The following is a 12,157-nucleotide window of genomic DNA, read 5'->3' as shown; positions in this document are numbered from 1 at the left end:
ATGTGTCCATATTGCTTAGAGGAACCTGTGCACAAAATGTGTAATGTTTTTTTCACGCGAATTTTTTTTTAAATACGTTTTTACTACTAAAGGAGTGATAATTTTATGTGTACGCCCTCGAGAAACCTCGATCATTTTCTGAAAATGCACGTTGATAAGTACCGTTTTATAATAAAGTTATACTCTCCATTCATTTATATACACAAACTAATGTCTCATTTATTATTTGTAGAGCTAAATATGTCAGTTGGGATGATGTTAAAAATCGCAGTGTTTTTCGCAAAATCGTACTTGACAACCCCCAGGAAAAAAATTCAAAAAAAAAAGTTAATACGTCAACCTCTTTTTTTCTTTGCACAGATGTGTCCATATTGCTTAAAGGAACCTGTGCACAAAATGTGTAATGTTTCTTTCACGCGATTTGAACACACAAGTAACCCCTGAAGAATCGCAGTGTTTTTCGCAAAATCGTACTTGACAACCCGCGGTAAAAAAATTCTAACAAAAAAATTAATACGTCGACCACCTTTTTTCTTTGCACAGATGTGTCCATATTGCTTAGAGGAACCTGTGCAAAAAATGTGTAATGTTTCTTTCACGCGAATTTTTTTTAAATACGTTTTTACTACTAAAGGAGTGATAATTTATGTGTACGCCCTCGAGAAACCTCGATCATTTTCTGAAAATGCACGTTGATAAGTACCGTTTTATGATAAAGTTATACTCTCCATTCATTTATATACACAAACTAATGTCTCATTTATTATTTGTAGAGCTAAATATGTCAGTTGGGATGATGTTAAAAATCGCAGTGTTTTTCGCAAAATCGTACTTGACAACCCCCAGTAAAAAAATTCTAAAAAAAAAGTTAATACGTCGACCCCCTTTTTTCTTTGCACAGATGTGTCCATATTGCTTAAAGGAACCTGTGCACAAAATGTGTAATGTTTCTTTCACGCGATTTGAACACACAAGTAACCCCTTAAGACGCCGATAGTCTCATTACCCTTTCAGTCTCATGCATTAAGACGCCGATAGTCTCATTACCCTTTCTGTCTCGTACAGTAAGACGGCAAAAGTTTCATTACCCTTTTTGGATAACCCAAATTGTCATCATTTTCACGAGTTTTCATTCACAAACACCTGGGAAATAAATCTCATGTTCCCCATGCAATAAATCCTCGGTTACCTTAGTTGCAGGAAGCAGGTTATACATGGATAATCAAAACCAAACCCAATAGAAACGCTCGGGGATTCTTCGGCTCTCTTTATTGGCGTTTCACCAGACCTAGACAGACGACACTTTCTTTCTTTATTGGCGTTTCACCAGACCTAGACAGACGACACTTTCTTTCTTTATTGGCGTTTCACCAGACCTAGACAGACGACACGTTCTTTCTTTATTGGCGTTTCACCAGACCTAGACAGACGACACTTTCTTTCTTTATTGGCGTTTCACCAGACCTAGACAGACGACACTGTGACAAACGGATTTGCACATAGATGTATTTTGGAGTTATGTGACTCAGGTGTACAAAGTTTCATGGGCCACGAACTTTAAGTGGACACCGCACGGTGAAATAATGTCACTGACGCAGTGCAGTAGTGTCGGTGACCAATCAGAGCAGAGTATAGACCGAGGGGGCGCTGTAAAGATAATACAGGCTCAGAGCTTTGCAGACTGTCGACAGGAGCAGACGTGTCTCCCAGTTGTAAAGTTGCTCACCGGGCGCTAGAGGTCCTTTGGAGACTCGTGTCGCGGTTACTGAATCAGTAGATTCAGCTGCTGTGTTTACAGGTATTTATTGAATTGATATTTTACTCGGAGATATTATTTTGCTCGGAAATATTGACTTGAGAGATGACCGGGAGAGTCATGTGTGAATTAGCTGGAAAACGTGCGCGGTTGTCAGCCATTGTTGAAAAAGGAATGTTTACATGTTTTTCGGAAATGAATTCGCTTATGAGTTAGCGGGTGTATATACTGTAACCGCATAAGATAGTTGACGGTAGTGATAAAGAACGTTATAAAAGTTTATTCAAGTATGGAGACTTATGGTAGTTTAAACTTGTGTTTTTTAGCACCCCGGGCCGAGTGGGTTCCGGAGATATCCCGGGCTGAGAGCAGTCGCGGAAGCGGGAACGAGACGGGAGGTTCTGCCCTCATGCTCCAGCCGAGGGCTGTGGAGACGCTGGAGGGAAAGACAGCGTGAAGCGCTGCGTAACGGGAACCCCGTCCCATTCCACCACACGAGACAGTTGTGTGGGTGGGGTGAAGCAGTGTGTGCCACTGTATACTGTGAGTACGACTGAGAGAATTTAACCAGCGTGATAGCTGCACAGATACGTTTCCCGAGTGAATAACCACGAGACGTCGAGCGTCGTGGGGTTTGTTATCTGTGTATAACAGAACTGAATAGTAACAGAAGAATTGTTTGAGACAGTGTCTTCGTGTGTTTTGAGACAGACGGGCTTTCACGGAACAAAGCCTCAAGTGTTATACGTGTGTGCACGAGAACTGTAGATTGCATGACATAATAACCTGTATGTAATTTTGTGCAGTTTGATTTCTGTGTGTTAACAGAAATAGTACTTTCATGTTGAGCGAAAGTGATCTGTAGAATGGATGTAGAATAATATGTTTATGTTGTGATTGAACATTCAAATAGAGGTACAGGGGCAAAGGGCTATACTGTGTTCTTGTCTTTGTGCCTGGTTGGAATGTGTGTGTGTGTGTGAAGAACAGTTATATAGTAAACAGAGAGTAGCACGCACAATTTTTGATAGGAGTAGATATAGATACATACAGACATGCATACATAAATTCCAGCCGTAACATTTGGTGACCCCGATTACTCTGTGTTAGTTATAAATTCATAGTTGTTTCCCTGCTTTGCTAAATTTAATTTTGTCCCCTGTGTTGGATTTTCAGAAATTTTTGGCAGTAGGTCACGCAGACTGAGATTTTCAGATTGAGTAGTTGTGTTGTTCATGTCCTGTTTTGTGCTGTTACCGTCTCCAGTTTTACGGTAGTGCTTATTGTATAGTTCTAAGCACTGAGGGATTAGCTTCATTTTTCTTCCTGTGGGGTCTGTCATTTCTCTTTCCTTGCTCTTTTCTGTGCTTTCAATTTTGTAAAATATTTAGAACATTTTTTTTTCTTCTTTCTGCTTTGAAATAGGGATCTATCTGTTGTTTATTGCCCTTTGCCTTTGTTAAGTTGTTTAACTTTGATTAATTTTGTTTTTGTTGACTTTGAAATTTTTTAATTTGATTTTGGAATTTTTTTTTGTTTTGTTAGTGTGATTGGTTAGGTATATTGATTCTGTAGGATTGGTTTGATTTTGTAGGTTTGTTGTAAATAATTAAGGAAATTTAATTAGTTGTGATATTGTGATATAGACTTTAATTAGTTTAAGTTTTAGTTTACTTTTGATTTGTTATTTGTTATGGTAGTAGATTGAGTACTTTGAATTTTTTTTGTTGGTTTAATTTAGTCTGCTGTTTGGTGATTGTGTCACTTTAATATTTTTTTTTGGAATTTGTTTTATTTGCCTCCAACTACATTTTTTTGTTGTTGTCTTGTTGATCTAAATTAAGTTAATCTTATTAGTAGTGTATACAGTTATTTTAAGCTACTATTTACAACTTTAAATTTGTTTTAGTTTAATATAGAGTGTTTTACTTCATAAATTTTGTTGGTATTTGGTTTTTCCTTTGCTTCCAACTGCGTTTTCTTTAGTTGGACTTCACTTATTTTGGCTTTGATTTTTTGATTTAGTACTTAGTTGTTGATTAGTCTTAAGTCTTTACTTGTGTTACATTTTTGAACTTTGAATTTTTCCTCCTATTTATGGTTTGGGGTTGTTGTTTTGTTTGTACTTGTATATATGTTTGAAGATTCGTTTTGACTTCATTGACTGAATATTTGACTTTCATTAAAACTGTTGGATATTTTTGCGTGAAATTTACGCCAAAACGTGTTTGGATATAGTCTTGTGTTGACTATTGTATCGGGTGCCAGATTTTTTTATGGTACTTGACAGTTTTCAAGTAGATTACTTGAACTTGCATTAATCTTTGAAACTTTTTCAAAACTTTTCTCTAAACTTGGACATATTTTGGTGTAATTTTGAAAGTTCAAAACTTACACAATGGAGAGCGAAGATGATTATGATGCGTTGTTTGAAAAGTTCGTTAAACAGGCAGAGACTTTGGGTCTGGCTGCCGATAAACGTGAGAAATACGTGAAAGAGAGTTTTGATCGTTTGGAGAGAAAACGAGAAAAAGAAAGACAAATGCAAAAAGAAAGGGAAGATGCACAAATTGAAGAAAGACGAAGAGATAAAGAAATGGAACACCAGTTAAAACAAAGAGAACTTGAAATTAGGCAGGCTGAGGTTAGTGCTGGGTCGCATGCACCACAGAATGGTCGGGATTCTCACACTAATGTAGGTGCTCGCCCTGTTTACCCCAGACTCCCTGCATTTAGAGAACAGCAAGATGATATAGACTCATACTTGTTCCGATTTGAAACTCATGCAAAATCTCTGGGATGGGAAGAGACAAGGTGGATCACGTACTTGTCTGCTCTTTTAGAGGGCAATGCATTAAACCTATACCATAGCCTTGCTGCTGCTGGTGAACTAACATACCAATGTTTGAAAGAAAACTTGCTGAAGACCTTTCAGTGCACATCTGAAAGTGTTAGACAAAAGCTCCGAAATATCCGTCCAAGTGAAAAGGAACCGTTCCAAACTTTTGGGATTGAGTTACGACGATTGTTTGATCGTTGGGTTGCGCTATCTGACATAACCACAGATGTTGATGGTCTAGTGAACTTGATTCTGGGAGAACAATTCCTTGAAAGCGTTTCAGCTGACTTAGCAACTTTCATTCGAGAGAGAGGTCTTGTTAAACTTGATGATATGGTCACAGCTGCCGAGAATTACCGTTTATCACGAGAGTCAGGATATACTATTTTCCCAGCTGGTTCCTGTGTTCAGGAAGAGTATGTTAGCTCTGCTTTTGCACACGATGATAATCACGGGGGTGATCAGGAGTTACCGCGAGTTGGTTCTGGTTTTGCTAAGCGTAGTGATAACCAGAATGACGAGAGTTCTGGAAAAGTGACGTCTGATGCTCAGGCATATCCTCAAGGTGATGCATGTAAATCACGTAAACGTAGACGTAGTTGGGCAGGTGGTCAGAACCATGATTCATTTCGACCGATCAAGAGCATTTGTTACTTGTGTCATGAGAAAGGTCATAAGATGCTACAGTGTAGATGGCGGACACATCCTGTAAATCCTTGCCTCGCTTGTGGTTTTGACGGCCATAAGTGGAAATCGTGTCCGTACAGAGCAATGGAAATTCAAGCGCTGCGTGAAGTGGGTGAGAGAATTCCTTCACCCCGAGAAAAAGACACTTGTTTATTGTGTTTGAGGAAAGGACATTGGGCAGTACAATGTCCATGGCGTAACTGGGCTCCGGAAGCTAGACTAAGGGAAGAAAAGAAGCTTGAAGATGAAGAGAAGAAGAATGCAGTTGTTCCGGAGATCGTTTCTCCAGTTAAGAAAGTTGCGGAAAGTTTGAAGTTGGAACATGGTAGTGTCAACGGGAGTGAGTGTACAGTACTCCGTGACACGGGTTGTACGATTTCTGGAGTGCGTAGTGGATTGGTGTCAAAAGACCAGTTTGTCAGTGGTAACGTCACTTGTAAGACATTTGGTGGGGAGGTCCTTACTTATCCTCAGGCGAAAGTTAAAGTTGAGACACCTTATGTGTCGGGTGAAATGGTTTGTTGCGTCCTGAATGATCCTGTCGCTGATTTGATCATAGGCAACATTCCGGGGATTTCAGGGAGTGCAGACTGTTTTCCTGATGTTGAGGGGGTTACAGCTAGTACAAATCGTGCGCAGGAAAGGAGAAGAAACCCTCCTAGTAAACCTTTGGTTCGGACTCCAGATCAGAAGGTTGCGTGTTCGAATGAGAACTTGGCAAAACAACTCAGTCAGTTACAGGCAGAAGTGAACAGATTAAAGTCTAAGTCAAGAGAGACTACTGCTGCTGTAGGCCATGGTGGCAGTCGCAGAAAGAGGTCAAGAAAATGGTTTGCTTAATTTTGACTACTTGCTTGTTTAGCATCAGGAACATGAGTCGTAGTACTATGTTGGAAGAGTCGTGGACTCAAGATAAGAAAATTGAAGATGCTAAAGAAAGACATTACATGTTTGAGCTGGAAAGCAACATGACTGGAAATTGTGAGTTAATAGAAAAACTCAGTGAAATCTTCCAAGAGAAGGAAGAAGTACTTTATCGAACATAAAGTAGTGTTGTTAAACATATGTGATCAGTGGATAAGAAAGTTTGTTTCTTATGTCAGCTACAACAGTTTGATCCGTAGTGGAATGCGATATTGAAATTATATTGCAGTTCAGTGAAGTAGTTACCCTTTTTTACCTGTTGGCCTAAAGAAAAAAATAACCTTGGTCGGTCATTTTTTTTCCGGGAGGAGGGGGTAATGTGACAAACGGATTTGCACATAGATGTATTTTGGAGTTATGTGACTCAGGTGTACAAAGTTTCATGGGCCACGAACTTTAAGTGGACACCGCACGGTGAAATAATGTCACTGACGCAGTGCAGTAGTGTCGGTGACCAATCAGAGCAGAGTATAGACCGAGGGGGCGCTGTAAAGATAATACAGGCTCAGAGCTTTGCAGACTGTCGACAGGAGCAGACGTGTCTCCCAGTTGTAAAGTTGCTCACCGGGCGCTAGAGGTCCTTTGGAGACTCGTGTCGCGGTTACTGAATCAGTAGATTCAGCTGCTGTGTTTACAGGTATTTATTGAATTGATATTTTACTCGGAGATATTATTTTGCTCGGAAATATTGACTTGAGAGATGACCGGGAGAGTCATGTGTGAATTAGCTGGAAAACGTGCGCGGTTGTCAGCCATTGTTGAAAAAGGAATGTTTACATGTTTTTCGGAAATGAATTCGCTTATGAGTTAGCGGGTGTATATACTGTAACCGCATAAGATAGTTGACGGTAGTGATAAAGAACGTTATAAAAGTTTATTCAAGTATGGAGACTTATGGTAGTTTAAACTTGTGTTTTTTAGCACCCCGGGCCGAGTGGGTTCCGGAGATATCCCGGGCTGAGAGCAGTCGCGGAAGCGGGAACGAGACGGGAGGTTCTGCCCTCATGCTCCAGCCGAGGGCTGTGGAGACGCTGGAGGGAAAGACAGCGTGAAGCGCTGCGTAACGGGAACCCCGTCCCATTCCACCACACGAGACAGTTGTGTGGGTGGGGTGAAGCAGTGTGTGCCACTGTATACTGTGAGTACGACTGAGAGAATTTAACCAGCGTGATAGCTGCACAGATACGTTTCCCGAGTGAATAACCACGAGACGTCGAGCGTCGTGGGGTTTGTTATCTGTGTATAACAGAACTGAATAGTAACAGAAGAATTGTTTGAGACAGTGTCTTCGTGTGTTTTGAGACAGACGGGCTTTCACGGAACAAAGCCTCAAGTGTTATACGTGTGTGCACGAGAACTGTAGATTGCATGACATAATAACCTGTATGTAATTTTGTGCAGTTTGATTTCTGTGTGTTAACAGAAATAGTACTTTCATGTTGAGCGAAAGTGATCTGTAGAATGGATGTAGAATAATATGTTTATGTTGTGATTGAACATTCAAATAGAGGTACAGGGGCAAAGGGCTATACTGTGTTCTTGTCTTTGTGCCTGGTTGGAATGTGTGTGTGTGTGTGAAGAACAGTTATATAGTAAACAGAGAGTAGCACGCACAATTTTTGATAGGAGTAGATATAGATACATACAGACATGCATACATAAATTCCAGCCGTAACAGACACGTTCTTTCTTTATTGGCGTTTCACCAGACCTAGACAGACGACACTTTCTTTCTTTATTTGGTGTTTAACGTCGTTTTCAACCACGAAGGGTTATATCGCGACGGGACAGACGACACTGCTTTGCAAAGTTCCAAAAGTGAACTGGCAAACTGGCACAAGTAAACAAAAAACAAAACTACTTCATGAAAGGTCATAAATTCATCACAAACAAATGAAACCTAGCGATATGTTTTGTCTTTTTACAAAGTCGTGGAGTGCGTGTATCTGTGTTTCGATACACAGAAGTTCGGAGAAACACGAACGTCAAGTTCAAGTCAAACCAATTGACCCCTGACACACACATTTTGACCCGTGCACAAGACGTTGTATCGCTAAACGAAGAGCAAATAAGAAATAATAATAAAAGCAAAGAACAGAGCAACAAGATATGCAAACCTCTAACAAAGCCGAGCAAGCAGAATGACAGGTCTAATGAAAAACAAAGAGGCAGTGAGTCGGAAACAAGATCGCGATTCTTTCCTTCGCTGCACGACGCAAATCTTCTGTGACTTTTGACCAACGTGCCTTGCTGTACGGTGCAAATCTTCTGTGACCTTTGACACAACGTGGCTTCCACATTCAATCACGAAGCTTAATATTTACAACTGAAAACCGAGGGGGTGGAATACTGAGAGGAACCTACAGAACTGTGCATCCTCAAACCTGTCATACTTATCCCAACATTTTGTGAACTCAAAACACAGAAAGTTGCTTTCACACGCCAGCTTTGATTGCAACAACGTGCTGGGGCACCAAAACATGTATTATCAAAACGGAACTTGTGTTTCAAAGCATGACTCCCTGTGTTGATTTTGCACTTATTTTTTCACTACCAAAATGATGACAAAAACGATGTTTGGTGGTTTGTTGTCAGACCAGCTTTTTCGTCGGTCCTTGGTCAATAAATATGAAACAAAAGACGATATGCTCCCCCTCGGACTGACAAAAAAGCTGGTCTGTCAACAACCCATCAAACATCTTATAATGGCAGTGTTTGAGCTTAACAGCTGATACATATTGTTCAAAGCACTGTCGCATGCGTTTGGATACTTCACCAACTTCTTTCCACATCTATGTTATGGGAAGTGTTACAACTGAGAGAAAAACACTGACAGACAATAGGAAGGTCTCTAGAAAAGTATTTTTTCGGAACGTGTATGGCAACCTGTATGTTTACTCTTCTTCGACTTTGGTACAGTGTTATCTCTGCAACGTCACACACTTCCACAGTTTGATGAAACATGGTAGTGGTGATCCACGTTTAACCTGGTCAAATTTTAAGGTCATACTGGGGTCGAGTTCCGGCCAATAAGAAGAACATTTTCTTGACCGTTCTTCAGAGCTAGAACAGCAAGTGATGTGTTTCTTGTTTCTGTTGGACGTAACGTGGGTGAGTCGCGTGGGTGAGTCACGTGGGTGAGTCGCGTGGGTGAGTCGCGTGGGTGAATCACGTGAGTGAGTCACGTGGGTGAGTCGCGTGGGCATTTGCTTTTATGATTTTAGTGTCCACACAGAATCTCAATTACCAACGATCCATCTGTATAAAGCCACTGATTTTAGAAATTTGACTCTGGTGTTCACACTACATTCATGGCTTGTAAATGACCACGAGTGTTCTTTCTCTGTGCAGGGCTTGATGCTGGGAGCCGATGTAACACAACTGACCTTGATGCCTGCAGAATTGGAACAACATGCCAAAATAACCGTTGTTGTAAGTCTTGTGGCCGGGGGGAGAGAGAGAGAAAGGGGTGAGAGAGAGATGATGATGATGATGGAACTGTATTTACATGCATAGCGGTTTAGGGCTATGCATTTTCTTCCAAAGCATAAAAGTAAAGGATACACAAGTAGAACAAACAAGCAGATAAACAAACAAACCATAAAACAAGTAAGCAAAAATAACTAAACAAACAAGGAAAATTAAAATGCAATTAGCAAGTAAACATTAATAATGATAATAATAATAAAACATTCTTTTATAGCGCTGTTCACCGCCAAATGGCAGTCTCATGGCGCTTGACATTAGACATTAGAATTTAACATTTTACATATAAAAAGTTGTCTGGTAAGAAGTAACATACAAGCATTAAAAACAATTCATAGACAACGACCACTTATAGTTATATAAGATAATCTAGAAAAATTGTTGTTAAAAATATGAAAAAAACACGTAAGATAAGTAATAGACACATAGTTACACATAACAAGTCTGACAATAAAACAACTCACATAAAAGCGTACAGATTTAAAACATGACCTGCAGAATGTTGATGGAAGCAATACCCAGAAAGAACAAGATAACTGTTTCAAAATGGCTGATAGTAATTCTCACAGTGATACCAGTGTTGACGTGAATGGCAACTATGATAATATTTTTGAAAGAGAAACAGACAGACAGACAGACAGACAGAGACGTGTCTCTCGGAAACACCATGAGCTGTTGTATATGTAGAGCAGGCTTTACTCTTCTTCTTCTTCTTCTTCTTGTGATGATTATTATCATCGTATTGATATATTATCATTATTGATTTCTTTATTATTTCAGACCTTGAGATGGGGCAGGAATGTGATACCAGTAACGACTTGTGCATCACGTCCACGGGCTGCAGTACGAACGCTCAAAACCTAAAACCTGTTTGTTGTGAGTCAAAACTTCTGTTATCCAAGGGTCGGGAATGTGTGTGTTGACATGGATGTGTACATTGTAATAAACATACAAAACCAGAAGATAGCTCTAAAGCGGACTTGTAACTAGACGCCTGGCCACGATCCAGGAGACGACTTTTGCAATCCGAAAATGAGCTCAAAGCTGAGATGGTTGACTTTACGCCGAGATCGCAAAAACCGGCGTGTATGAGCGGTCTTACGTTCATTGAACACGGCGTTTCCTGCTTAACTTTCAGCCTGCTCCCCCAGGGCATAACACGCGCAGGTTAAGCAAGATGTTTAAGTTCTCTCATGCACACCACCCAAAAGTCGAAAAGTTGTGAAAAACCGTTATCACTATACATGCTACAGAGGCTCGTTTCCGTGAAGCATACTGCATACTTTCTGTATACATCTTGTACTTGCTCTCTTGATTTCATCCACACAACTTCTTCTTCTTCTTCTTCTTCTTCTTCTTCTTCTTCTTCTTCTTCTTCTTCTTCTTCTTCTTCAGCGTTCCAGAAATTCTGGTGACGTGTGAGCTCGTTTGCCCATTTGGGTTCCCCACACTATACGTAGTCAGCTTCACTCCGTTTTCGTTGGGTAGGCATGCTGGGTATTTTCGTGTTTCCATAACCCACCGAACACCGACATGGATTACAGGATCTTTTCCGTGCGCACTTGGTCTTGTGCTTGCGTGTACACACGAATGGGGTTAAGTCACTAGCGGGTCTGCACATAATTTGACCTGGGAGATCGGACAAATCTCCACTCTTAACCTACCAGGCGGCAGCGACCGAGATTCGAACTCACGACCTCCCGATTAGGAGGCCGACGTCTTACCACTGCGCCACTTCGCCCGTCACATCCACACAACAAATTCAGCAATTTGTCAGCTTTCAGGGATGCCCCTACTCTTGGTTTTGCAGAGCCTGTGTGTGCGTTCACCTTACTGCCTTGAAACTGGCCGACTGCCAGTTTCCCACCTATGTTTGAAAGACCATCTGGTAGTTTATGAACAGAATTGGGTCGCGGATGTTGATTGTCATGTGATTGCCAAAAACGCCCGGCAGCGGTCATTTCTTAACAAGCTAAAGCTGCCGTGAAGCAATGATATTTCCACAACCCATATTCTGGGTGTCATTTTAAGTATCCTCTTCTTTTTAGAAGATGACTACATTTTGGATTTGTCTAAATGTATGGATTACAATGGAACACCTTTGTGCGAAATGACACAATGACACAATGCGACAATGACACAATGCGACAATGAAATGTGAACGCGACAGTACAATTAGAAAGCGAAATCCGGCGCAGTCATGACAAAGCAATTGAACATCCTTTAGCGTGCCTCACACATGTGTGTCTGTACATTCTGGCTGACTCTCTGATCCACCAATCATGACGTCATTCTCGCCGAGTTTAGTATGCTCTCATTAGCTAATGACATCCCTGGGCGCAACACGCTCAGACTATTCGTGTTAGTGGCTACATTGTCTGGTTTGCTTAAATGCCCTATGGGCCTAAAGCCGAAATAAAACCTTGAACCTTGGTACCACTAAGCTTATGATATCCTTCCCTCGA

General features: G+C 40.8%; 1 protein-coding gene and 2 long non-coding RNA genes across 5 annotated transcripts in view; all 3 read left to right on the top strand.

Moving 5' to 3' along the window:
- The window catches only part of LOC138970596 (uncharacterized), a 117,679-nt gene that overhangs the window by 61,743 nt on the left and 43,779 nt on the right, over positions 1–12,157 (top strand). For all 3 annotated transcript variants that reach the window (XM_070343062.1, XM_070343063.1, XM_070343060.1), the window contains exons 19-20: positions 9,558–9,638; positions 10,473–10,568. In XM_070343062.1, coding sequence (XP_070199163.1) covers positions 9,558–9,638; positions 10,473–10,568 — 177 coding nt within the window. The remainder of the gene's footprint in view (positions 1–9,557; positions 9,639–10,472; positions 10,569–12,157) is intronic.
- On the top strand, positions 1,486–2,690 carry LOC138970595 (uncharacterized). Its single transcript, XR_011457006.1, has 2 exons — positions 1,486–1,798; positions 2,083–2,690. It is a non-coding gene; the product is annotated as an uncharacterized lncRNA (long non-coding RNA).
- Positions 3,840–7,735, top strand: LOC138970594 (uncharacterized). Its single transcript, XR_011457005.1, has 2 exons — positions 3,840–6,843; positions 7,128–7,735. It is a non-coding gene; the product is annotated as an uncharacterized lncRNA (long non-coding RNA).

This window comes from Littorina saxatilis, linkage group LG7, assembly GCF_037325665.1.
Source record: "Littorina saxatilis isolate snail1 linkage group LG7, US_GU_Lsax_2.0, whole genome shotgun sequence".
Taxonomy (NCBI): domain Eukaryota; kingdom Metazoa; phylum Mollusca; class Gastropoda; order Littorinimorpha; family Littorinidae; genus Littorina; species Littorina saxatilis.
Note: the sequence above shows the minus strand (reverse complement) of the source record. Positions and strands in the feature narration are given on the sequence as shown.